We start from the raw sequence: 27,679 nt of genomic DNA on the forward strand, positions 1-27,679 counted from the left end.
ACACATTCTACCACCCCCAGGAGATAATATCACATTCATAGAACACCTCATGGACATTCTAGCTACAAATGACGGCCAACAAAATATTCAAGTCTTCTTGGGTGACTTCAATCTCCACTGGGAGGACCTGAATGACCCAGGGGTCAAAAGCCTCAAATCTTTCCTCTCAGACCTTAATCTTAACCAAATCTGTAACAGCCCCACTCATGACAAAGGAGCAACCCTCGACCTAGTAATCTACAAAGTTGACTCCACTCAGCTCGGCCCGTTCCTCCTCTTTCATTGGTCTGACCATCACATCATCACATTTCAAATCTTGGTATCAGTTAAACGTCCTTCGACAGAACCCTTGAGAACAAAGACCTGGAAGAGAAATCTGAAAAACGTCGGCTCTGACCTACTTCTATCCTCCAATCCAAACATCCTATGCCCCCGGAAAACCTAGTCGATGTACAAGATCTGACCAACCATGACTTCCACTTCATGAACAGCTGATTAGATTAAAAAAAACCTCTACAATGGAAAAGAACCACTACAAAAGACTCAAAACCCTGGTATGATTGCAGGCTAAATGAAGACAGATGCTAATCGAACGACGTTGGAGATCCGCACCTTCAGCTGACCACCTCAAGCTACTAAGAACCACCAGAAACTCCTACTTCAGAAAGATCAGAAGATCAAAAACTGACTTCTTCAGGAATCCACTAGACCAAGCCAAGAACCGTCCCAAAAAACTATTCGATCTAATCAAAGCCCAAACCAAGAGTCCACCCATCCACCCCAAGGCCATCCCTGACACTCTCCCCAACTGTGAGGAATTTGCCTCCTTTTTCACTATAAAATCAGAATCCATAAAAACGACTTACTTAATGACCTCCGATCCATCACGGACACGCAAAAGAACTCCACAATGCCCCTTATAGGTATCCCAGTCAAATGTTTCACAAAATTCAACCTTAACAACAACACAACCTTGTCCCCAACACCTACAGTGAAGGCACTATATTAAAGACGCTAAACGCTCTGAATCCCTCTAACCACTTCACAGACCCGCTTTCCGCTAGCTACTTAAAATATTTAATTCCACTGTTATTACCTCTTTGGACCAAGATCATAAATACCTCCCTCCTCCAAGAAGCCATCTTAGAAAGGCTGAAAACAGGATAGGTATCAGACTTAAATAACTATTGCCAGATATCTAATAACCCACTATAGCATAACTCTTGGGAAAATGTGTTCACACCCAGCTTAGCAACCACATTGAACAATTCAACCTGCTTAACCAATACCAATAAGGTTTCCGAGCAGGTCACAGTATTGAATCATCCATGACACACATAATTGATGACGCTCTAAAAATCCTTGACCAAAATTAAGCCTGTTTACTAATCTTACTTGACTTGTCATCTGCATTTGACATTGTCAAACACGACAACTTGTTAGAACTGCTGAAACACAGAATAGGGATATCTGGATCTGTACTTACCTAGTTCACTTCCTTTCTCCAAAATAGATCTCAAAGATTTAGGGTCAATCAATCCTTATCCAACTCCTTGCCAGTCACACTAGGAGTACCACAAGGCTCTTCCCTTTCACCCACACTTTTCAACCTTTTCATGGAACCACTCGCAGAACTTCCCAGTCTCTACAAGATTAATTTCCATGTGTATGCAGACGACAACCAACTCTACATCAAGATCCATTCAATTGAGGACATCAAATCTCTCAATATCACGCTACAAAAAACTCAAACAAGGCTGGCCGAAAACCATTTGAAACTAAACTTCCTTAAAACGGAGTTCCTCCTAATCGCCCCACCCAACAAATCATCCACTATTGGAATGGATGAAGCACCTAACAGCACTCAAAGGGTAACCTGTCATTGTTGAATCAGCGAAATCGCTAGGTGTGACACTGGACCGTAACTTAAAGATGCAGAACCATATCAATGCCGCCACAAAAGGAGCAAATTTCCACATGAACAACCTGAGAAAATTGAAACCCTTCCTGCCAGCAAACGACTTCAAACATGCAGTTCAAGCCCTAGTAATCCCTAGAGTGGATTATGGGGCCGTAACCCTAGGCGGCCTAACCAGGTCGACAACAGCCCTGCTAAGAGCCGATATCAACTCAGCTGCGAGACTCATCACAGGTTCAAAAAGAACCTCTCACATCTCCCCAGACCTTAGAGCCCTCAACTGGCTCCCGTTTGAAGCTAGAATTCATCTGAAAATCGCATGTATGAGGCACAAGGCCTTACACTACAATTATCCGAGCTATATAGCTCAGAAGTTGGTACTTTTTGCTGGGAATAGAGCCTCTAGGAGTTCCAAGAATCTTTTACTGAAACCACAACGTTTTGCCAAGAAAAAAACTAACAACCGATCCTTCTATGGAATGGCCCCCAGGATCTGGAATGCTTTGCCCACAGAAACAAGACTGAACCCCTCCACGGCCTCCTTCAAAAAAGAAGAGAAAGCGATTCTCATGGCCAAATTCACGTGAATTACTTACTTTTTACTGTATTCTAATTATGTATCTGTATTATTGAGCACCATATTGTATTTACTAGTTTTGTACTGTTGAGCACCTTTTATCTAAATCACCTCTAACTGTAGGGTTTTTTATGCTTATATATTCGTTTTCTGTATACACATGTAAAGCGCTCTGATATGTTTGCGCTATATAAACCTTCAAAATAAATAAATAGGCCTGGCAAAAGATTTATTTTGGAAGGTCGTAATGAAATTTTCAAACTGCACACCTATGCTTCAATAGCAGGCCTATAGACTTGTTTTACAGTGCTACAATGGTGGTAGGTGGTACAATGAGTGCAGTAGCAGCATTCAGTATGTAGTAGCATTTCATATAGAAGCCCTGGGTACATGTTGTAACATATACTATTTCAGTTCTAACATGTTCAGACAGGAGAGCACAGGCACTTTACCACTAGTTAGCAGGAGTAAATTGTGCAGAGTACTATGGCAGCAAAAAAGGGTTCAGCAAAAGAAGGCAAAAATCTTGGGGTAATACCACACAAAAGATGGTCATTTACAACCCCATTCTACTTAGCAAGCATCTTCGATCCAGTCTACATTTCCAGCGGAGTTACTGTGGTGGCAATTGATTAAACATCTCTTCTTCATAGATGTGTTCAAGGTACACAACCTTAGCATACTTTTCGATGCCTGTTGTCTTTACCACATTTAACTAAATTTCTTCCTAAATTAAAGGCCTATCCTCCACTCTTTATTGTGAAATTGTTACAGTTGTTTTTTGTACCACACAGTAACCAGAATTTACTTGTGTCTACAGCTGGCTGGGTCAGCAGTCATTTCTGTTGGACTGTGGCTTCGATTTGGTGGTGATATTACAGAAATTACAGAATTAAAACATTCTGACGGAGACGAGGCAACATCATTTTTCACGGGTAAGTACCAATCTACTAAAGTTGTTTTCTTGGTATGATGAGCCATAAAAGGTTGTTTTTGAATCATTAATTCAGTCACTTTTTTTCTTAGCTTTCTGGTTTTTATAAGGAATGAATCTGCCACCAAAATTAAAAGAATGGCTACAAAATAAGGGGTTTCTGTGCCTGAGATGGGTCTACATGAGTTACTGGGATAAGTTCCTTTTGCAATACGTGATTAATGTATGGATGCCTTAAACAAATCACTATGTGGATGGGTTGCTTGAAGTGATTTACTCTCAGAATTTCTCATCATTAAAAGAGCTTTTCAGTGTAGACAAAGCAGCAACTACTAAAACAGCTACTTCTGCTCATATCAGGTATCCTTGACAATCGTTGAAATGATTTAGTGTAGTTATTTAAAAAATCTGGGAGACCCTCCTGCTCCGTTTTTCAATCCACATCTGAATCCGAACCTTGGCATGTAAGTAAATAATAATTTAGTAATAAAGTAAGTTAATTGAAATTAACTAAATATAATTCTGATTTTGAAGTACAATGTTGCCCGACTCAATTCACGCCACGCCATATTATTTATTTATTTATTTAGAAAAATACCTTATAAATCAGAGCAAATAACATTACATTAACTTTTAAAATGGGCCTTGCACAAATTGCAATCATTAGATACTCCAATTACCTGTGTCAGGATGTGTTCTTTCCTTAAAGCAGCTGTTTTAGCTAGGAAAACTATGGACGACTAGTACTGCCTGTTTTAAAATGTATTTATTCTTATTTTAGATATTTATTATACTTGATTAGTTCATATTTTATAGATGCATTATGCACTTTATAAGCGGATATGCAAATTGTTTTAAAGGACTTATGTGCTTTAGTTTTACTTTGTTTAGCATTAGTAAATATGCTTTATGGTTATTGGATCATTTATCTTATAAATTATGTTGAGGTTGATGGAGTTATTTGTTTTATAACCATTTAATTGCTCTGTATTGCTTCTGTCTTTTCTGCCATATACGGCAAAATACAAAATGACTGAAAACTAGTCAAATTTAACAAAATATAACTCTGCCAATAATGCGTGTAAGAGACCTATTTTGTTAGTTGTAGGCCTCTAGATATGACTGTGAAAATATCTCTAGTACTCATTGCATACCTGGGCCTATATATAAATGATTCAATTTCTTTTGGTCATGTCACATTTCGAAAAATACTTGAATCATAAACCAAATACATACATACGTAAATGACTGAGATATAAATTGCAGTAACCACTCATGACCTATATGCACTCTATAATTTGTAATATTACACTTGCTGATATTATCGATGGAGAAGCTGTGAAGAAATAAATGGGAGACAGTTCAGAAGAAGACTTAGCCCCATAGTGATTACTTAGACTACAAATGATATTGAAAGAATTTTCCAAATTTGATCCAAAATAGGACTATATCCAAGGGGACAAAATCATATTTTACTGTATTGGAGCTTTTATTGGGCAAGCTAATCAATTTAGAGTTGCATTTTAAGTCACACATTCTCTTGGGGACAATTTAAGTTTTCAGTTGAATTTTCGTTACAGTGAGTTAAAAATGATAAGCTTGCTCACTGTCACAAAAACTAAAACTTGCAACTGAGCAAGGAAAAAAAGACCTCAAAATATGAAAAATGTCAAGGTGTGACTCACACTCAGGGGCTGATTCCGATCTGGGTCGGAAAGAACTCCGACCAAGCCGGATCCGGGGTGTTTTCCGACCGATCTGAACTCCTGCAGTCCGACCGAGCGAGTACGATGCAGCCGTATGCTGTTGGACTCGGTTCGGGCGGACTCCCAAAGAAGTCAATGGGAGCCGGTCGTACGGCGCGTACATGGGCTCCCATTGACTGAATGGGTACGTCGCGGACAAGTGCTCCCCATACAGTGGGTATGCGTCTGTGCCATCTGCACCGTACATGCCTGTGTTGGGGAGACCCATGGGTCTCCCCATGTGTCCGAGTCGTAAGGCTGCGGCTAACAGGGGCTCCGATCCAGACCCCCGAAGTCCAACTCCGGGAGCAATTGCAAGCCGATCGATCCGGCTCGATCCGGCTGTCCGAATCGAGCATCGTACTAGCTCGGTCGTGAAACGTCTCCATTGCGCGCCACGGTTTGCTTGTGACCGAGTCGTACGGAGCGGTTTGGACCCGGAAACGATTCGGACGGAGATTTCGCGCTTGTTCGCATCGTACTTCGACGTCCGGACCCGTGTACGACTCGGACGGAAATTCAGCCTCCGAATCGGATCCGCTACTGCCGAACCCGATTCGGTGCCCTCTTGACCGAGATCGCCCCTCAATGTCAATGGTTTTATAAAAAAAAAAAGAAAAGTCCTCTGATAAGTGAGTATCATAGGTGAAAAAACAAGAAAAAAGCCTTCTTTTTTGTAAAAGAATTCAACGTTATTTTGGCAGATTCTGCCACAAAAGTGATTTGGCCCAAAGTCTAGGGTTTGCTAGAATAATACCTTGCAAATATAACAAGATGTGCAGTTTTATTTCACTCTTAAGAAAACTGTTTGGATGACATTTCTCGAAGATAATATTTTGCAGTTTTCCTGATTTGGCTTCCAAAACACCCGTAAAAACGTACTGCTGAGCAAGTTGATACTGAACAGAGAATTGAAGAAAGGAAAATGTGAGCACGGTTCACCAACAGAAACTAAATGAACCCAAATACCCTCTCATATTTTGTGAGTGCTTTTCCCTACCGATTATTAGGTGAATGCTTTTGTGACTTGTGTATGACTTGACTTTTTTCACCATGATTTAAAGCTGAAACTATGCAAGAAATGGGTGGAGGACAGAAGCATCTATCGATCTATCTATTTATATGTATTTGTTGCTGATATATCGGTTAAGATTGCTTTTCCATAGGCAAGGTGTTTCTTTTGGTTTCCTAATAACTTTGGTGCCGTTTGATGAATCTTCACAAAACTGTCCCCCCAAAAAAGCAAATTGACTTTCCTTCCTGGAAAATTTCAGAGTGATCCGTCAAGTGGGGGCTGAGAAAAAAAAAGGGGGGGGGGGTCAAATAGCAAATTTCTCCATGCATTCTCCATAGACTTCTTTAGACAGGGCTACAGCAAAAACTGCTGACGGGATTACACCATATCTGGAAGGAAGCTAGAACTTTGTCCACAGTTTGTGCTTTTTGGGCCTTATTAGGCCCTGGTGACCCCATTCCCCAGGGCTTGCAGCTACGGTGGTTCCATGGAGACCTCCCCGCCTGGGGCACTGCAAAGCCGCTCCCCCTTATCACGTATACAAGCCTAGTCTCTGACTTTCGGGACTTAGAGCTGGGGGGTTGGCAGAAGACTTGGTGACATGTGTGCCCGGTGACTGTTAGTGGCATGAGCGGCGGCTGGGATGCCCCCTTTGTCCCAGTCGCTCTGAGGAGCGCCAGGGGGACAACTGGTAACCAGCCCAAACCAGGCTGTTGTCGAGTGTGGGACTGTTCTCACCTGGATCTGCCGACTCTTTCCCCATTAGACTGCTGGACCCCTGCTATCGACCCTGTACCCCCCAACTGCTACTGCTGCCCTGCCTCAGTGGGGTAAGTGGGTTGGGTGTAGCACATGACTATCTCCTCTGCGAGCACAACTGTGGGGAATATGGGGAAGGACAAACCATGGAGGATCTATAGTTCATTTTAATCCAGATCTCTATTTCCAGTCTTCACACATGCAGATTGGGACACACCAGTTTTCTCAGCTCACCTCTGGCATAGACAAAAGATTTCCGGCAAAGTGCCCCTTGAGGGGCCCATTGGGCATTGCAGTGCCAGCCCAACGAGGAGCAGGTCTGATGATGAAGCTTGCCATCTTTGGTTGGGTAAAGGCATTTGCTTCAAAGAGCAGATGCTCCCACTGACACCTCACTTTCCAAGTTTTCATCATATCACCTGGAAATGCATTCTTTTGAGTCAATAAGAGCACAGTGTAGTCAGCTGGCACCCTGTGGCCCGCAGGCAAGCCAACCATCACAGCATATGCCAAATGTTTTATAGTGAGGAAAGAAAAAGAAAAAGCTCCAACGTGTGACCCTGTTGGAGGCCCAGATACTGCACCTGGAGGCGTACCTTCCGGATAACCCAAGGGTGAGGCCTCTCATCAGCTTGCCATTGCCTGTGCGGAACTACAGCAGATATGTCTAGAGGAGGTGGGCTGGGTTAGGCGGGCTTCCATGATAAGGGTTTATAAACAGAGCGACAAAAAATGGCAAACTACTCTACTGGCTGGCCACCAGACCCTTGGCATCCCGGGAAATCCCTGAAGTCTGAGTCTCCAGGGGTACGCTGCTCTGTTTAACCATGAATGTCAGTTCACCAAAATGCCAGGGGTAGCTGAAGTGAAATCCCACACCATTTGACCTTTACTTTCATTCACGCACACATGCTTACATACACACACAATCATACACTCTCACATAAACACACTCTGACCCTAAAGCATGCACACAGCATACTTTTAAAAGTAATTTTTGCTTACTTCAGCTGCTGGGGGAGTCGTATTTCAGCTAATTGTACTCCATTCTTTATTACACTATTAGTGAATATTATAGTATAATATTATTCACTATTAATGTAATAAAAAATGCCTGAAAACAAATGAATCTGGTGCCCCAAGGAACATCCATAATGACGAGTTGCCCCTCTATTTCCTGACACTGAAGCTAAAGAAGAAGGGGCCCCCCCTTAATGTGGTGGGCAGGGTTGTACTGTATAAAATGATGATTCTGCCACATTTCCTGTACTTTTTCCAAAACTTCCTGCAGCATTGGTTCCGGAAGATAAATACTATAGCCAAGGCATTTCTGTGGAACAAATCCAGACCGAGAGTGGCACTGACCAAATGCCAACAAGCTACATACGATGGGGGTTTGGACATGGCCAACTTCTATTTGTACTATCTGGCATCCCAGACCCTAGTCATCAATGACTGGTTTAGGGGGGCTGGCCGGACCCGGCAAACAGGGTCGAACTAGCTTCAATGGGTTTTGGTTCTGTGCTGGGGATGCTAAATGATACTCCATTCCTCAAACTGTTCCCGAAGTCACACAGGATGTCCTTCTCTTCTGACATGTGGCTTTCCGACACACAGGCTGGAACTCTAAACTTGCAATGCAGACCCCTTATGGAGAGGTCAGGTGGACATATACGGAGTTAGGTAAATAAATAAATAAAACAAATTTAATTGCGCGCGCTGCATTGCATTTACCGTTGCAGTGCGAGCAATATAATTTGTTTTATTTATTTATTTCTTTACCTAATTCTGATGAGCCGTATGCCGGAGTTTACTACCCCCAACCCTGCCCGTCCCCCGCCCAACCGCCGCGCAGCACTCCTTCCAGGAGCCGCTACTGTTTTGGTATAATCAATTCCACATGTGCACGCTTTGGGGTTCGGTCGATGCCTGGCTTTGCTGAGGAGCTCAGTCTACTGCTTTGTCATTATGCTTGTCCTGGTAGTCACACTTTGATATTTACTTTTTGTGTTTTCTTTTGTATTAAACTAATAAACTTGTTTAAAAAAAATACACAATTGATTTATGAAAAAAGAAGGGATTTGTGACTTCAAATTGTAATCTGCCAGAACAGTTCCACGATACGCAGTTTGCAAAATCTAGAGAATTTCCGATTCACTAGGATTTTAAAATTTTTGTTATCCTGAAAATGCTTGTAAACTGCAAATTCTTAATTGTGGCATCTCATTCATTGCTTAGCATAATCCCTTCTACTTTGAAATCTTTCTGCACTTTCAACAAATACTGTAAAACATTCAGCATGATAGGGGATAACCCCATATGAAGTGATACATTGTCGCAAGACTGGGACTATAACACAAGTGTATATAACAGATCCGACGCTCCTCGATTGGAATGCAGAGGAGCATTCTTAACCCCAAACTGATTTCCTCACCCTCTCTTTTCTGTTCACAACCCCCATAGGATTTTATTTTTATGCGGTGAGATAGTGGGTTTTTACGGTTTAATGAAGTCTACTAAATCTCTTCTGACAAAAGACTGCTTCAAGTGGCCTTTATTTTTAAGGCCTTGAAGCATTTCATTTCAGCGGTTTAATTGCTAGTCGGTGGACATTGCTCTATCAAGGCAGCAAAAGAGCCATGGAGACAGTAAGCTCGGCTTGGTGAGTAAGCCTTTGCCTGATGTAGGGTGGTGCCAACGAGGTGTTTGTGACTGCAAATGATATCAGGTCTGCGACACACACTCCACGTCCCAGGTGTAGGTTGCAGCTCGCCAGCGAAATGGGGAGAACAATCTTTTATATATTCTGTTCCTTTGCCAGTTGTGAGTATAGTTTCACATGATTCTTGTCCACCAGTTTCGGTACCCAAAACCCACTAAAGCTCTTACTTGACTGTGTACAATAACATTGCAAAGTGCTTTAATCTGTACCTCACATGCCGTGGTCTTCGCGTCTGTATCAGTTTGCTATTGTGAATGCGTTGTCCTCATGATGTGAGATATGAAATGTCCTCTTACCTCACTTGTATCTTCTTTTTCCTTTTCCTATTTGGATGCCAGCTGTGATTGGACGGGGGGCATGGGGCATGCTCAGGGTGCTCCTTCCATTTCATGCCAAAACCTGCAGAGGCACCTATATCTCCACGCACTTCCACAACCTAAAAGTACTTCATGCAGAGAGCACAAAAAAAAACACACACAAAATTGACAGTTGCACAAATGTGTAATGTCAGCATGATGATGGTGCACAAAAAATGACCAGTACCTCTGAAACTGATGCCTAGGCCCTAGGCAACATTTGTATCCCTAATTAAAGTCTCCCAAATGGCTTTGGGAATCACAGCGTGCCCCAGCTGGTCAGATTATGAAGATTTTGCTCCACCATTTCTAGTTTGAAGTAATTACACTCGTACCAGCGCTATTTCGGACAGAGCACTGTACCAACTGGTGCACATGTTACGTGCAGCAGATGACGGTGTATTTGCCACCACAAACTTGCACAGTGCGGTCCACCCAGTCCTGAAAATTTAGTGCTGGAGGTAATCTGGCCAGCCTGTCTTTCCAATAAAACTCGGAACATTTGCACAAGCTCAGTGCCAATACTGGATGCACTCTGATGCATTTATCAGTAGGATTCCTATTACTGCATCTGCCTTCATTGACCACAAATCCTGTGTTCTATTTCAGGACTTTTTATTTAAGATATTTAATACTTTTTCTTTTTTTATGATGTAGGTCCCATGCCGTATGTTCTTAGTCAATTAATGGTTATCTAATAATGTTTTCCTTTTAACCTTTATTGAGCTGATTGTCAAGTTCCCAAATTTGACAGTAGCTACTTTTCAGACATTGAGTGTCTAATGAATAATTCATTCTACTCCTGGGAGGGAAAATCTTTGCAAAAACACTTCCCAGCTGCTCTAGATGAAATGAAAACCATAATTTGACTAAGCAGGTCAACAACAAAATAAGAACACAGACTGTCCGTGTTGGCAGGATCCTCCCTTGGGAATAACTGCTGGTAAATGGGATGTAATAACTCCACATTTAAAGTACACAAATGCCAATTTCTACAATGCACTGTTAACAACTATTATCCATTTTCTAATGTCACCTTATTCTGAAGGATCGGCGAACTGAGGCCGAGGGAGGCTAATTGATTTGCCCAAAATCACATAATATGATTAAAAGGAGAAGCTACAATTATAATTTATGGTACGTGTAGAAAATGTTTTCTTCTGCAGGGTCATCTGGGATTTTTTGCCTTTTTGCTGAACCCTATTTTTGCTGACTCTGCATTTTACCCTTTCTAACCAATGGTAAAGTGCCTGTGCTTCACCTTTTAACATGATGAATTTGACACACCCCTGACTGGGATAATTAACTTACTTATAAGTTCCAAATATCTAGTACAATAGGTACTCCAGGACTGTAAGTTAAATGTCACCAGAGGGCTGCAGCACCCATTTTGACTTCCACTGCAGTGACTGTGCAAACATGACTTTAGGCCTATCATGTGTTTTCTGGCTGTGCCGTTTTAAACTGCAAATTCGACCTGTCAAAAACAAAACCTTATGACAGGCCTAAACCTTCCTTTTAAACATGATTGTGCTCCCCATAAGTAGGCTTTACTGCCTCTAAGTCAAGGTACCTGGTATTTCAAAGTAGGACATTTAAAAGTTTAACGTTAATCATCTATTTACAGTGTAAAGGACCTCAAAGCTATTTTCACTGGAGCCAGGGTGGCTGTTTCATAGGAAAGCATAGGGGTATAAGATTTTGTAAAGTTGTCTCTGGCTCGGAAACAGCTACAAATATCAGTTGTGAACTTTCTGAAATATTTATTACAAGCCCAATTCACTGGTAAAGTTGTATTTGTAATAAATATTTTGCAAAAGGCACTTTAAAAAGTTACCTTTTCCCTGCCTAAATCTTCTGAATGAGTTCCAATTGTCACCTGGCAGCTGAATAGCCGCCTTGATTATGTTTGAAAACTGCTACCAGAGCAGGACAAAGGCCGTTCGTTTGGGGAGGTGTGTCTGTTCCTCTGGCAAGATGACCATTTGTGTTGTACCCAGGTACCTGAGTAACTTTAAAGAGGTCTCCACAGTCATAAGCACATTTTAGCTGCCTCAGGCCTGCCTGTCCCCCAGACAGGCAGAGAAAAATCCCAGAGGGAGGGAAGCTGACCCCCAAACTATTTTAGTGTGACCACAGAGGAGGGGCTGCTCATTTCCATTGCCAACATTCTGGGGTGTGTACAGGAGCTCTGCACAGGGGAAGAAGTGTTTTACTACATTGGATTTAGGTAGAGGGAGCACTCTTTGATTATTTGCATTAGAGCCCACAGGAAATACTGCAAACACGAGTAGGGTTACCCCTGGGAACTTGTACCCCATTAGTAGGGATTGGTCCAGAGATTCCCCCTATCCCAAGGCTAGTGCCTGGCATAGATGTGGCATCCCCAGTACCCTCATCAGAACACTTTCTGGACCTGTGGAGGAACAGATTAGGACTGAGCCTCCTGCCTGTGACCTGATAAGAGCCTTGGAGGCTGAACCTACCCTCCCACTTGTACCTAGGACAAAGAAGTGGACTCCAGGGATCATAAAGCTGACTTCCTATCCAACTTACAACAACACAATATGCTAAAGAGGCCTTTGTCTTCAACTGTCCTGGACCCTGCCGCTAGCCTCTACTGTTATAATATGTTATGTTATATGGCTTTGTTTAGCTCGATTTATCACCCAAAGGGTGTTTAGGTGCTGGAGCAGGTGTGAAGGACGTCTCCTGGGGTTAGCTGAGTTAGTTCAATAGCCAGGTCTGTAGCCACTTGTGGAATTTTAGGAAGTTAGTAGGACACCCTGATATGAGGGGGCAGGTTATTCCATGACTTGGGTGCAATGTAGGAGATGGCTAGGCCGCCAATTCTGCTTTTGCGGATACTGTGTGTGTGTGCAAGGGAGAGTGAGGCTGAGTGTAGGAGTCTTGTTTATTTGTGGAAGTGAAGGCGGCAGTTAAGGTATGCTGGTCCTATGTAGTGCAGTGCCTTGTATGCATGCATGTAGAGTTTGAATTGGCAGTGTTAGCGTATCAGCAGCCAATGAGTTTTCTGGGGTGAGGCATGATGTGTGTGCTGTGTGGGAGGCCCAGAACCAGTCTAGCTGTGGTGTTCTGGATGGTCTGAAGTCAGTCGGAAGAGAACATGCATAAAGTGTTATGCCATAGTCTAGTCTGCTAGTGACTAGGGCTTGAGTGAGGGTACGCCTGGTGTCGTGGGGATCCATGTGAATATTTTTCTAAGGATGGATATTATATGGAAGCAGGAGGAGCTGACTAGATTCACCTGTGCGGCCATGTTGAGATTGCTGTCTATGATGATTCCCAGGTTTCTTTGTGGTTGGAGGGTATAGGTGTTGGACCAAGCTCTGATGGCCACCACTTGGAGTCTCAGTGGGAATTCATATTCCTTAACATTAGCTCTTCTGTCTTGTTCGAGTTGAGTTTCAAGTAGTTGGTTCTCAACCATTCCACTATGCAGAACATGCATTTGGTGAAGTTGGATCTGGTTGCGGCAGGCTTGTCTGACATTGAGAGGTTGAGCTAGGTGTCATCGGCATAGGAAATGATGACGATGCTGTTGGATCTGATTAACTCAGTGAGTGGTGCCATGTAAATGTTGAACAGAATGGGGCTGAGAGAAGATCCTTGCAGAACTCTGCAGATCACGTCCTTGGTCTTTGATGTGTTGAGTGGGAGTCTGACTTTCTGTATTCTTTGGTCTGGTGCGCTATTGCTGAGAAGGTCCTACATCTTGATCATATGTTTTTTTACCAAACATGTGTTGAGCCTGCATGTGGGTGTTTGCTGAGGAGCTGGTGTGGTTTTTGGGGAGGTAAGGTCATGGATGGGTGGCGTGGGAGATAGAGTATGGGGTGAGTGTGAGGGCATGCTGCAGCAGGCGAAGTGACAGTGGAAGCAGGATAAAGATCCTTCCATGCTAAGAGACGCAGTGCTGCAGCAGCAGCGGGTGGATGAGCCTAGACTGGTCAGAGGACCAGTCCCAGGTACGTGAAGGCGGGAGCTTGGGCCTAGCACCTGCTCAATGGGGTCACACAGGGGCTGACATTACGTAGATCCTGGAAGAGGGAGGAGCCCGGGGGGCAGTGGGCAGGGCCAGGAAGGGCAAAATAATTACATGGAACGTAGCAAGAAGGTGCGGGAGAGGAGGTAAAAAGCAGTGGGGGCAGGAGATGGAAAAAACGCTGGATGGGGTGGGGGTTGTGGGAGCTGAAGAAGCACAGGAAAGAAAGGATGAAAATAATGCAATAGATTGAAATGAGCACAAGAGTGTAAAAGTTCATTAGGAGTAAAAAGAGATTAAAAACGGCACAAATTGTTCAGAAAAAGGCATAGAATTCAGAAAAAGGCACAACAAATTCAGAAAAGGCACAGAAGGTTAAAAAAGACACAAAGAGTTAAGAAAAAGGCACCGAAAATATAGAAAACTGTACAAAGAGTTTGGAAAAGGGAGAGAACGGTCAGAAAAAGAAGCACAGAAGACCAGAAAAGGCACAAGAGTAAAAGTTCAGAGAAGGCAACAAGAGTGGAAAGAGTAGAGGAACGAGGCAGAAGTGGGGCGCAAGTGAGAAGGTGCGAGAGGGAGAGCGAGGAAGCTGAAGGAGAAGCAAGGCGAGGCTTTGAGGCACAAGGTCAGGGTCGAGAGATCCTACATTGGTCAGAAGACCAGTCTAAGGTAAGTGGAGGGGGAGCTTGGGCCTAGGTACCTGCAGGAGTGAGTTTGGCCCTTCAAGTGTTGTCCACATGGTCTTGGACCCTTGGCTGGGGTCGAAGTGCACTCCTGTTACCATATCATGAAACCTAGGACTTAAAAACGTTTTGGCTCCATAGACCTTCAGGGGACTATGGCCAACCTGCCATGCCTACACCCTGCAGCCTTGTCCTGCTAGAAGAATCAGAGTTTATCAAAAGTCAATAAGTCCTAAGGTAGAAATCTTCACTGGGTTAAAGCACCAAATGTATCTGGCTAGTGAGGGACCTTCTACAGTCATGAATTTCAGATTTCTCCTGCCGGGAGCTTTCCTGTCAAAAGTCAACAGCTAAGACCTTAGTCCAGTGGCTCTCCGATGACATGGAGCCCTCTCCGGCCACAACCTAATGCCTGGCCCCGCAGGGGATTTTTGACTTCCATTCCATAGACTAAGTTTGAAAGTAAAACTTTTGACTGAGTCAATCAGGCTTTGTGTATCTGACCCACGCTCCATCGTGGTCTGCCTTACCTTGTGCCTAGTTACTGGTCAAGCGCAACCAGATGACCACAGTTGATGCTTAACATTTTTTTGGCACTATTTATTATATTTAAACTGTCAATAAAATCATAATTCGGTTGCCCTTATTGGAGTTTTATTGTCTTGTTGTCATTTTACTCATTAAAATGTACTGTGGGTTTCTAAATTGGATTGTTTTTTGTTTTGGATTGTGTTTTGACCTTATTTTTTGGGGGAGGTGCTTCTTAAATGCTTTACATTGCCTCTAAGTAAGCCTGTGCGCTGTGTTCCTATAGGTAGTATGTGGTTGAGCTCAGGTTAATACAGCGCCTTTAAGGGTTTACTCTGACAAGAGTTGTGGTTATTTCTTGAGGTGGGAACTCACCCCCCTGAACTAATGCTCCCAGTTTCTTACAGTAAGAGTATTTATATGGTGATTACTACCCCTGATGAGGCACTGAAACACTTTGCGTAAGGGTAGAATGCTAGGCTGTAAGAGCTCAGTGTTTGGGTCACACTTTGTCATATTGTTTTCATGCAGTTCATGCATTTTGTAAGGCGAGGGTCTTATATGGAGATAACAGTGTGTGTTTTGAGTTACTTGGAAGGTTTCACACCATTAAGAACTTTGACAACAGTTAACTACCCAATTTCTCCTTGTTGGTGGCCTTATTTGGCTATTAAAGAGGCGATCATTTACTATCCATAGTGGATATATAGGTGGGAAGTGATTTTTCTACATTACAAAGTAAAAATGGTACCATTATTTTAAAAGAGCAATACAAATCAACTTATTCATGAGAATATCTTTCAAAGTTGATGCTGTTTCTTATTTACATCAGAGACTTCTCAAAGCAGAGGGAAATGTAGATTTTAATAGAGAAACATATTTTTGCATCTATTTTTAGGAACTGATGTCTTGAATCTTTAGGTGCCTCTTTGTTAGATGCATTCATAATAATTATGACATTTCTAATGTTGCTTTTTAGGGATTCAACTAGCCCTCTGCATTCTGTAAACTGCATTCTTTTAAATGTAGCTGATGTACACAATACCAAAGGATGTGTACAAAGTGCCTATGTGTACTAAACCATTTTATTTCACCTGTGAATCTTTCTTTTAGAAGTGTTGACGTGCCTTCAAGGGTTCACCCTATGTCCCAGGAGTCAAACAGTACTATTGATACAAGCTATCTCTTGACTGACAAACAGTCCCTCAGACACACTGCACTATTGGCTGAATCCAGCAATTAATTTGTAATGGAAATCACTAAATGTAGTCCATAATGTTCATTAATAACTCATCAGATAATTGTAATCAATATTGTTGGGTTTCAAAAAAAATTCTGTCTTAAATTCTCATGATGCAGCAAAGATAACTTATCCATTGAACAAATCATTCCCTCGTCCCAAGTGCATTTCAGACATGATGTTCCTTTGTCAGCAACTAGTCCTATTATATGGATTGTATCGCATTATAACCTGAAAGATAGTGATACTCCCAGCCATAGCAGGTTTCGACTCAATCAAACTGTTGCGATTTGAATACAAGTTCCTTATGATATTTATAGCTCTCATCTTGAGTGAGCCTATGTCTTGGGATGAAGAGCTTTTAATCATACCTCATATCCTAGCTTTAAGAGTAACCAACTTAATACCTGATTCAGATGAACCAACATTGAATGTTAAAAACTCTGGGATCCGGGAAGTCATTTTTATTTAATGCATTAAATAAAGAACAATGAGCTTGTTGGAGCTGGATTTACAGCAACATATTACAGTAATAAAACCAAATAATAATAATTCTTATACAGGCAGTGGGCCAGAAAATACAATATATACAAGTCCCAGACTAGTTTAATGATAGTATAGGCAAATATTAGCAGTTCGAAACAGCATTCAGGCAATGTTGAATAACACAGGGATTCTTTTCCATGATAGTCAATAGATCTTTCAGGTTTTTTTTTAGTTTCATCATTCATTATATCAAGACGATAGCAGCTCATCTGAAGTCATAATTAGTAAATACCTCGAGAGTAAAAAACATGAAGCCATAACCGGCACCGACAGATGAATCCCAGAGGCACCAATCTCCTTTCAAGAGATTAAAGAAGATATATGTACTCCTCCAGCTGGGAATCTAGGAGGGTCTGATGGCATTCCATTAGAATTTTATAAGCAGTTTCTTTTCTATCGTTGATGCTAAAATTTTGATTATTTTGAGGCAGTTCAAAAAGGTAGTATGTTTGGAAAAAGGTCAGAATAATATAAATATTCTTAAATTCTTAGAAACAGTTCATCACAGAGACAGTACATGGTCTGTCTGTTCGCCAGATACATACATTTATTATACAAAGTGACACATTCATTAAATGCTTTTTCAATTCCAAAACATAAATGTAATTTCATGTATCTACTTCAATATACTACTATTTAGTGCAATATTTACAGTGCTCTCAGTGTGATTGAAGGGGGTACGTTGGGAGATTAGGACAGGATGAGGGACAGGGTAAAGGTGTTGTGACAATGACACAATTACAGTTATATACAGTAGAACCTTTACAGCCTTAAAAAGGTCCTTGGTTCTCCTACAATCATAACACATAGGTCCCAATTAATTAATTTCTTCTGTTCCTATGGGTTTGAAAGTATGTAGAAGTCTACGTTTCGACCCCTGATTGGTGAAGTGTTAATAGAGTTTAGAGTTTGAGTTTAAAAGTATTTTTATAGCGCACGTACACCAAACGGTTTCATGGCGCTTTGTAGTACTACAAACCCTGGGGACAAGAAAACCTAGGAGCCAAGGACCGAATTAAGAGGGGAATGCCTGGGTAAAAAGAAACGTTTTAAGGGCTTTGCGGAAAAGGGAGTACTGGGAACAAGCTCTCAGGTGAGGCGGGAGAGAGTTCCAAAATGCAGGAGCCACAGTAGAAAACTTGGATCCTCCCCATTTTTTTCGTTTGAAACGGGGGACAATGAGGAGTTGTTGGGAAGCTGAACGCAATTCTCTAGTCGGGGTGTAGTTGTGGATTGCAGAAGTGATAAAGGCAGGGGCAGAGCCGGACAGAACATTAAAAATAATGCAGCCCAGTTTAAAAAGGGCACGTTGCTGGACGGGGAGCCAGTGTAAAGATTTAAGAAGGGGGGTGACGTGATGTGATCTGGGTAGATTGAATACCAGGCGAGCTGCCTGGTTCTGGACCAACTGCAGACGCCTCACGAGGTACGCCGGCATGCCACAATAAAGGGCATTGCCGTAGTCCAAGCGGGACGTCACCATTGCCAGAAGTATGAGTTTGAGGGCAGAAGGGGTGAAAAACCGGGAAACTTTGCGGATTGTCCGAAGGGAGAGAAAGGCTGAAGATACAGCTGCACTAACTTGGGAGTGAAGGGAAAGTTGATCATTAAATTTAAAGCCAAGGGTTTTTACAGAGGAAATGGGAGTAGGTGGGGGACCTAAAGAAGGGGGCCAAAAAAGAGAAGACCAAGGACTGGAGCAACCACCTGTCAACACCAATTCCGTTTTGTCGGGATTGAGTTTCAGGTGGTTGTGGTTCATCCAGTCCTGAATGAAGGTCATAACGGAATGAAAATTAGATATGGACGCAGAGGAAGGGGATAGTGAGAAAATAAGCTGGAGATCATCAGCATAATTGTATACAGAGACCTCCAGCTGTTGTAAAGCAAAAATGAGGGGGGCAATATATAGATTGAATAACAAGGGTGACAGTGAGGAGCCTTGAGGGACCCCGCACTGCACAGACCGGAAGTCAGCTGAGTAATCGCCCAAGCGAACTGCTTGAGTGCGGCCACTCAGAAAGGAGGATAACCAAACCAAGGCCGACCCCCGATTCCCGCCGCTTCGACACGTGAAAGTAAGATGGCATGGTCCACCGTGTCGAATGCGGCGGAGAGATCGAGAAGGACCAAGGCCTGGGGCTGATTAGTGTCCATACCCTCCCGGAGGTTGTCCAGGACAGATATAGCCACAGCTTCTGTCGAATGAGCAGGGCGGAAGCCAGCCTGCCTGGGGGCCAGGACACTGTTCCTTTCCACAAAGGCACTCAAAGTTCTTAGTACGTGGCGTTCCAGTACCTTGGCCAGTTAGGGCAGAAGAGAGATAGGGCGGTAGTTGGCTGAGACAGAGGAATCAGCACCAGGTTTTTTTAAGATAGGTACAATTACCGCCGATTTGAGTGATGGAGTGACAATACCCTGAGAAAGTGAACTATTCAGAAACATAAGGGGTGGTGAGGGACAAAAGGAATAAATCTGTTTCAGGATGTAAGTAGGACAGGGATCCAGGGGGGAACCGGACTTGACCAGAGGTAGAAGGGACAGAAAGGAGTCAACCGTGAGTGGAGGAATAGAATCTAGTCGTGCTACTGCTGGAGGACAGGAGGGATTGGTGAAGGAAAGGGACGGGGGGGAATATTATCTCTGATCGTGCTAATTTTGTCAAGAAAAAAAGAATTAAGAGAATCACATAGGAGTTGAGAGGGAGAAGGTTTAAGTGAGGCCCTATCGGAATAGGCTAGATCGTGGATAATGTCAAAAATTTCTCTTGGCCGATTCTCGGCGAACTGGATTTTGGATGAGAAATAGGCCTTCTTAGTTTCCAGAATGGATTTCTTATATAGGGCCAAGAGGATGATGTAGTGATTTCTCGAGATGGAACAGTAGTCCCGCCGCCAAAGGCGCTCCGCTTGTCGGAGCTTAAGTTTTTGAGTCTTCAAATCCTCTGAAACCAACGGTTAGCATCTTTGGGGCGCTTAGATGATATGCGCTTAAAAGGGGCGACGGCATCACAGCCAGCCCGCAGCCAGCCATTGATGGATTCCGCTTGTGCAAGAGATGACAGCCCTGAAAGATTCGGGCTAGTCGCGGAAAGTGTGGCCGACAAGGCGGCTACGTCTACTCGGTTCCAGGATCGTGCCCAGATGTTTTTGGCAAGGGGGGGCTTAGGGATTAATCGGAGAAATAAGGAAAAACAAATAAGAAAGTGATCAGACCAGGGGCAGGGAGTGATGGAGAGTGATGTGACCGGGCAGTCTCGGTACCAAATTTGGTCGAGGATGTGGCCGAGGCTGTGAGTAGGGACGTGAACAGCGGAGGTGAAGTTGAGGAAACGGAGTGACTCAGAGAACTCCTTAGACACTGAACACTCCGCAGGATCAGATGGCCAGAAATTAAAATCCCCAAGAACCATAATGGCCGAATGATTGACTGCCAGAGTGGCTACCAGGTCTTGAAAATTTGGAAGAAATGATTGCGGGGAAGATGGGGGTCGATAAATGAGGACACACGTAAGTGGGGGGGTAAAGGAGAGTGAACGGGCCACCAAGCAATCTGATGAACCCAGAGGGGAAAAAACTATGGGTTGAGAAATGATGTCTTTACGAGCAATCAAAGTGACTCCTCCACCTGATTTTCCGGGAGGGCGATCGGCTCGAATGGCATAATAAGATGGAGGGAGAATTGCCAGTAGGGAGGAGAGGGAAGTGTCGGAGAACCACGTCTCAGTAAGGAATAAAAGGTCAGGTTTATGTGACTCCAATAATGTAAAGAGGTCCAGCTGGTGCTTGACTGCCGATCTGGTATTGAGATACATTGCGGAGACGACCGTGATGGGAGGATCGGTGAGTGAAGGGGTAACAGGGCAACCAGTCAAGGGCAGGGATTGATAGATCCTCATTGTGGGGTCTTCGTCAGGACGAGCAATGTATTATTTGCAATACATCGCATACCCATTATTGTTTGATTGGCCGTTGAAACCTCATCCCTGATCCCTTTGCAATTCCATCCACAGGTTCCTTTTGTTGACTTCTTAGCAACATATATTTGCCACCTTACTATCAATGTGTATATATCACTATACCTTTACCCTGTCCTTCACCCACAAAGTCACCACCATTTACCCTACCCTCACTCATTTTTCCTTCACAACAAGAGCACTGTAAATATTGATCGCACTATTGATTGGAGCAACTGTGTTGCAATTCATGAATGCTTTCACTTTATATTGCATTTGATGCCTGTATAGTTTTAGAATTCAATTCTAATTTGAGCATCATACAGAAGTTAGAGTGGTGAATGCTTTTCAGTTTTTTGTTAAAAAGTCACTACCACGACCACTACTCTGGTTTTCAAGCAGTGGCGGTCCCAGTACCTACCTTGTTTTCATCTTGAGAATGCACTTTACAAGTGTAAGGGAAAAAACACAAAAATAAGAGATTCTCAAAAATGGAGTCCCCTGGATATATGGCTGCATTGACTCAAATTTTGGAAAGATGAAATCACACTGCAAGTTATATTATGATTTCATCTAATATTGAATATGTTATCAATTGTTTCTGTTATTCATGCATGTTTTTTTTCTTTTTCTTTTGGCTGAACTTTGACATCTGTGATGGACAAATGCTATTTTGTACTGTGCACCAACAATTGCTTTTTGTCATTTCCAAATAAAAATAAAGTCACTAATTTATACAATTTTACTTGCACTCCTCTGGTCAGAGTCAGACGTTGACACCCTTAACCACAATCCTACTAAAGTGAGATTTTGATGGTTCACCGGGTTCCTATTAACAACAGGGTTGAACCCCTCAACCCAGAGACTTGCACTGAAGTAGGGATTCATCTTTATAAATAAATGGTTTATTATTTGGAGAGTGTTAGAACCGGATTTCTGGTTGGCTAAGCCTTGCGCCAAAGCCAGGCAGAAACCACCACTCTAGTCAGGGCAAGGGAGTCACACGCCAAGATAGCCGCTGCTCACCCACTTGGTAGCTTGGCACGAGTAGACAGGCTTATGCCGGAGGCAATGTGTAAAGCATTTGCGCACGCACACAGCAACAACATCCCAGGCACACTAGAAAAAGAACTCCCCACAAGGTTATATAAAAATAACTTTTGTATTGTCAAAACACATCAGATAGTAATCACACAATATACATTGTGCCAACTGGCACGGGCAATATTCACAAGGGATTATTTACATGGGACAGGGCCACATGGACCACTGTCAAGGATAAGCACTTGGTAGAAGTAGCATTTCAAGAACTTAGAATAAGTGTAGCACAAAATAACAATTGTAGAACACAACCAGTAACCACTGGTAAAAGGTAGGTACACACTACGCAGTCCTAATAAACATAGGCATAGATCATGCAGGGACACATAAACTCACTAGTATAAACTATACTACGCAAAACAACCTCCTAAGCATGACAACACATTTAGAGGCATCACAGGCATAACGGCATTGCACATTACACATAAATCACCTTAGGTCTAACCAGTATAAATACAGTAGGCAATCTCCTCAGTAGTCTAAACACATTAGACCCTACCTCCTAAGCATAACTCACATTTAGAGGCCTAAATCACAGAGTGAAGTACCATCTCACTAGCATAACCACATGGAATGCAACATAACCTCATAATAATAAACCATAGTTTAGAAGTAAAAACACAGGGTGCGCAAAAAATACTATAAACAATACATTTCCTAGCACCACCTCACTCTAGTACACAAATCACATTTGTTCCAGGTTGCGCCACTGCGCCCGAATCTAAACGTTGCAGCTGCCAACTACTTGCTGGCCAGCTGAGAACCAGAACAGGCCTAAACGCTGCAGCTGGCACTAAGTGCTGCTCAGCTGTGGAAGGCCAAAGTAGGGATGAAGGAGTGCGACTCACTCATGAGTCCAAAGACATGTCCCTAGGAAGGAAAACCTAAACGGTGCAGCCGCCCACTACTTGCTGGGCAGCTGGGAACTCAAAACTGCGACAGGGGCCCACAATGGCCCATAGGAACAAATATGCGCAAAAGGTTGGAGCCCTCTGGCTCTAGATCAACTGCACCCCAGGAGCCCACTGGCTCCTTAAACAATCACAGGGGCCCCCAAACGTTGGAGTTCTCAGGCTCGTGCAACAACAAAGCGGCTTGGGCTCTCACTGGCCCTCTATAAACAAATGACCCCAACGTGGGAGCCACACGGGGCTCTAAAACACCTGGGGCCTCGTTGGAGCCACGGAGGCTCTGGGGGCAATGGTGCAAAAATGCGGGTACAGGACCTGGGCCCCACGGGACCCGGTAACCAATGCTGTGCCCCATACAAACAACTATGGCCTTAAAGTACACTTGCCCCCAAGATCGGTGGAGCGACCCGCTGCAAGACGGGGCCGCTCAAAACTAAGCAATGTCACTGTGCCGCGAAGGGCACCGAACAACAGGGAGGCCCCACTCACCTAACTGCTCTGGGGCACTCCTACTCGTGTTGTAGGTCTCTTCCGTCGTCGGCATCCGCGGGACTCTCTCCTCACTCGGAGAGCCGTGTTCACGGGCAACACCAGGGACCGGGCTCCCTTCTAAGAAGGAGCCTGCAGGGCTCTGCGCTGCTGCTCCATGGCCGGGAAAGGCAGAAGTGGAGCCCACGAGGCTCCAGCCGGCATCCCAGTACTTGCGGGGCTTCCCTTCTGTCCCAGGAGCCCCGCCCCAGCAGACCAAGCCTCTCTCTCCTTCCGGGTCGCACTAGTCAGCGGCCTGGTGAAAGGTTGCAATTGCGGCTCGGGCCGCGCGGTGATTTCTTCGCGGGCTGTGAGAGGGGTAGGCTCCCTCTGCATCAAAGATATAAAGCGGGGTGGGCACCGCTCCACCCTTAACACCAAAATCGTGGGGTAGGCACCCGTGAACAATGTACAAAATTCACACGGAGACGCAGGGTGGGCACCTGCGCTTTAAAATGATTAAATAAGTGGATCGAAAATGCAGGGTGGGCGCCTGCACATGGGGCATCCCCAGATAAAGTATCAAAATCAGCGGGGCAAGGAGAGAAAAAGCGCCCCAGGCATTTACAGGGACAGATATCCAGTCCTGAAGCTCAAAAATGGCACAAAAGGGTCTCAGGGCATAGCTGAGCCAGGAAGAAGGGTCCAAAGAGAAGTCCTCCAGGCATCCAGGGGCTGGGCAGGGCCCAGGGAGGCAAGCCTTCCCCTGGGCCCCAGCAGCAGCACGCCCCTGGCAGATTCGAGTTAGAAAAAAACAAGAACATTTTCATGGGGTCACAGCCCCTCTTTTATACAGACATTTGCTTTGTCTGGTACAGGCAAGGGGTGAACCAGATGCAACTGGTTCCTGAGCACTTTGTTTTGCTCAGCCCCTCTCCCTATTCACAGGACAGGCCAGGGACATCAGTCGCACCACAGGGGGCGGAGCCAGCATTGTGTAGGGAAGGCCCAGCCCCATTCAGGTCCCAGGTGCACCCCTCCCTCACATCAACATGCAGATCTCTCCATTCACCACCGGGGCAGACCCATCCTGACTCCTGGAGCCAGGCACACCAGCCAGCTCCAGCCAATCACAAGCCAGACAGCCAATTCACATTTACTGCACAGACATGCCAACTTCTAGAAGTGGCACTTCCACACCAGACACAATTAATCCGCGCACATCATCGCGCAGCATTTAATCACACGAGTTCGCACATACCAAACTCGACCCTGCACTCCCACACATCAGGAACTACCATGGACACACATATTCCCCATGCATTCCTAAGGGAGGGCAGGCCACTCACCACACATACACAGAGAGCGCACGCACTTTACACTGTACCACAGTGAAAAAGTGCGCTGAGGCCTAAAATCACCAACACCAGGTTACAGAAACAGGCTAGGCAAAAGCAAAAAGTTTTGGGGTGAACCTGCCAAAAGGGCCAAGTCCAAAAGGGAGGACATGAATACTACCCAAGTAATACATCCCAAAATCTTATGAGGCCAAACACACAGTCTCAATAATATAAACCTGGGCTCAAATCCTAATAGCTATGGCACAGAATAGAGAGGCTTAACTTAGGAAAGTGTGAAAAGGATTTAGCAACATTAAAACTTGTCACAAAGTCAAAACACAACTCAATAAAAATCTCACAATCAATTTCTAAAACTTGAGGAAACTTTAAAAAGAAAAACATTACCAAGATGACAAATATCAAAATATGAAAATTGGAGATGTGACATTTGAAAGATTTGAGTCATAAAGCACCAAGAAAAAGTAGTGTCAACCAGAAATCATTGTTCGCAGTTGACTGGTGTCTTGACACAATTTCAGACCGACTGTGAAAGAGCGGAGGGTGGCTACACCAAGCGGGCCATCAGGTTAAAGTTTTTACCTTCTGACTTTATTTAGGCCGAAATCCTCCAGTGGGGCTAGGCTGATTACTTTATCCTCCAACGTTCCCTCAAAGCTCAACAGCTGCTTGTGGAGGCCTTGTTGGGGCCTGGTTGAAGCCGTTGGCTTTGGCAGAAAGAGCTCCGAGCAGGAGGAATTCAAATTTCATGACAGATGAAGCCCTCTTGTCCGGCTCATACTTTTCATGTCTGTACCAAGTCAAGATTTCTGCCTTCTGGCTTTATCTTTTTTATATGAAGCCAGAATCCTACTGTGGGGAAAACCTTGTATCCTACAAAGTTGCATCAAAATCAGATACCTTTGAGGAGTGAGGGACAAGGTTCCATTCATTAGCCAGTGGATGGAGATGACTCCTGGACACTCATTGACCGATGGGCAAAACATTACTAAGGGCAAATCTTCCCACTTTTGCAGCACACCCTGTTTCACTTACCAAAAAATAGTGCAGTATTTTCAGTAAAGCCCAACATGGCAGAGCATCTTTCTGCCCCAGGAGGGAGCTTGTGGCACAACTTGGGGTGTGTTTGAGGTAACGAGCAGTCCTCTCTCACTAAACCACTTTAAACTAGTTCTGGGGACCAGATCCCTTCTCCATTGAATTTAAAACTAGGAGGTTAATGTGTTTTAAGATCAAAAGATCCCTCATCTCAGACGTCAGTGCACCTGTATGTGGAAGAAGCACTGGCACCCAGTGGAAATCAGGTGTATGACATGTAGCTGTGAAGGAGATTCTAGTTATTGCCCAGTGTCGCAATATAGCTATGTTTACTGGAGGGTATGCATTATGTAGGAGCTTCTGGTTGTGAGGAGTTGTGTGTGTGTAGGGCTTCTGCATGAGGTGGTACATACACTAGGCTGATACATAGGTTTGCTGCTATGCTACAACACCATAAGTAATTTCTTTTTTACGGAAAAAGCAACTGAGAAAACAAAAACTTAAAAAATCATGCCCTGTTTTAGGTTGGTTCTGCCAATAAAATATTTAGAACAAAAGAAAACAAACCGACTTTATAGGCAAAGGAGGTCATTGTTACACATAAAGAAACCTAATGAGTGTTCCAATAGTTCAATTCTATTGGCATTAACAAAGAGAAACAGTAAAACACCATTTCCCTAAGAGGAACGCAGAAAGATTTTTGTAAACTACATTGAGGTCTTATGTCAGGGGTCTCTAAAGGTTTCTGTAATTAGAGTTCCTTGCGTTCAATGAAAATCAGCCCAAGCTACTAATACTACTAATATTATTAGTGTTGTAATAGTGATCCGCATCCGACAAGATTACATTATTGGCCACCAAAGGCAATATTCCTATTAGTGATCACTTTAGTGCCTCAAACAAGGTTATCATGCAAAAAGCCTTTATCAGTTTGGACTGCCTACAGAATAGCTATAGCTGCTATGACCCTGGCACCAACATAATAGTAAGATTTGTCCCCAATGTTGCATTATTTATCACTGAAATAGCAGTCTTAAGCATATTATGGAAATGGAACACTTTATCTCAAACATCAGCTCATGAGTTCTGAAAAAAGACATATTTTCATCTTGAATACGTACTTTTAAATTTTGACATACATATGTGAATAGAACCCCGCGTAAGCCTTTACTTTAGTGTGGTGGACTGGGCTACACATGGAAGAGCTACATACAAGTGGTTGGATAGCTAGGAGTAGTCCATGATTATGTATTAAAGAAGCCTGCCCTAGATGGTTCTTATTTGTGTGCAAGCCATTCAAAGTCACTATCAATGGAATTTCTAGGGACAGAGACTTTCAACTTCCTGCCAGAATCAGATGATGGTGAAAGTGATACGTTGGATGCTGTCAAAGGAGAACAATGAGATTTCCAGAGCCTCATCCTGAAGTAAACACTGGCAAAGTCAATTGGTCTGATTTTTCTTTTCACAAGAGTAAGTGCTCCTTCCATTAATTGATCGAGTTTGCAAGTGTACCAGTGTAGGTGCATGAATGGGGAATTTACGATGAGCCAATGGTTTTGAAGAATGGAAATATGATTAAGTGCATTTGAGTATGACTGGAGGATTCCATGTGTGGATAGTGCATGACTAGATTAATGAATGATATGCAAAGGGCATGAACAAATGGCTACATGAGTGAAATAACATAAGACTGAATGAGCTGGGAGGAAGTGCATCAATAGATGAAAGAATAAATACAATTATAGATTAATAGGTACTCTGAATTGTAAGTGCATAAATGGATTTATAAATTAGACTTAATAGAAATGTTATA

At 43.5% G+C, this 27,679-nt stretch overlaps 1 protein-coding gene across 1 annotated transcript in view; it reads left to right on the top strand.

The window, feature by feature from the left end:
• Positions 1 to 27,679, top strand: part of TSPAN2 (tetraspanin 2) — a 516,484-nt gene that overhangs the window by 116,963 nt on the left and 371,842 nt on the right. Inside the window, exon 2 of the mRNA XM_078641236.1 lies at positions 3,316 to 3,430. Coding sequence (XP_078497362.1) covers positions 3,316 to 3,430 — 115 coding nt within the window. The remainder of the gene's footprint in view (positions 1 to 3,315; positions 3,431 to 27,679) is intronic.

The sequence above is a fragment of the Lissotriton helveticus genome, chromosome 5_1 (assembly GCF_964261635.1).
Source record: "Lissotriton helveticus chromosome 5_1, aLisHel1.1, whole genome shotgun sequence".
Taxonomy (NCBI): Eukaryota; Metazoa; Chordata; class Amphibia; order Caudata; family Salamandridae; genus Lissotriton; species Lissotriton helveticus.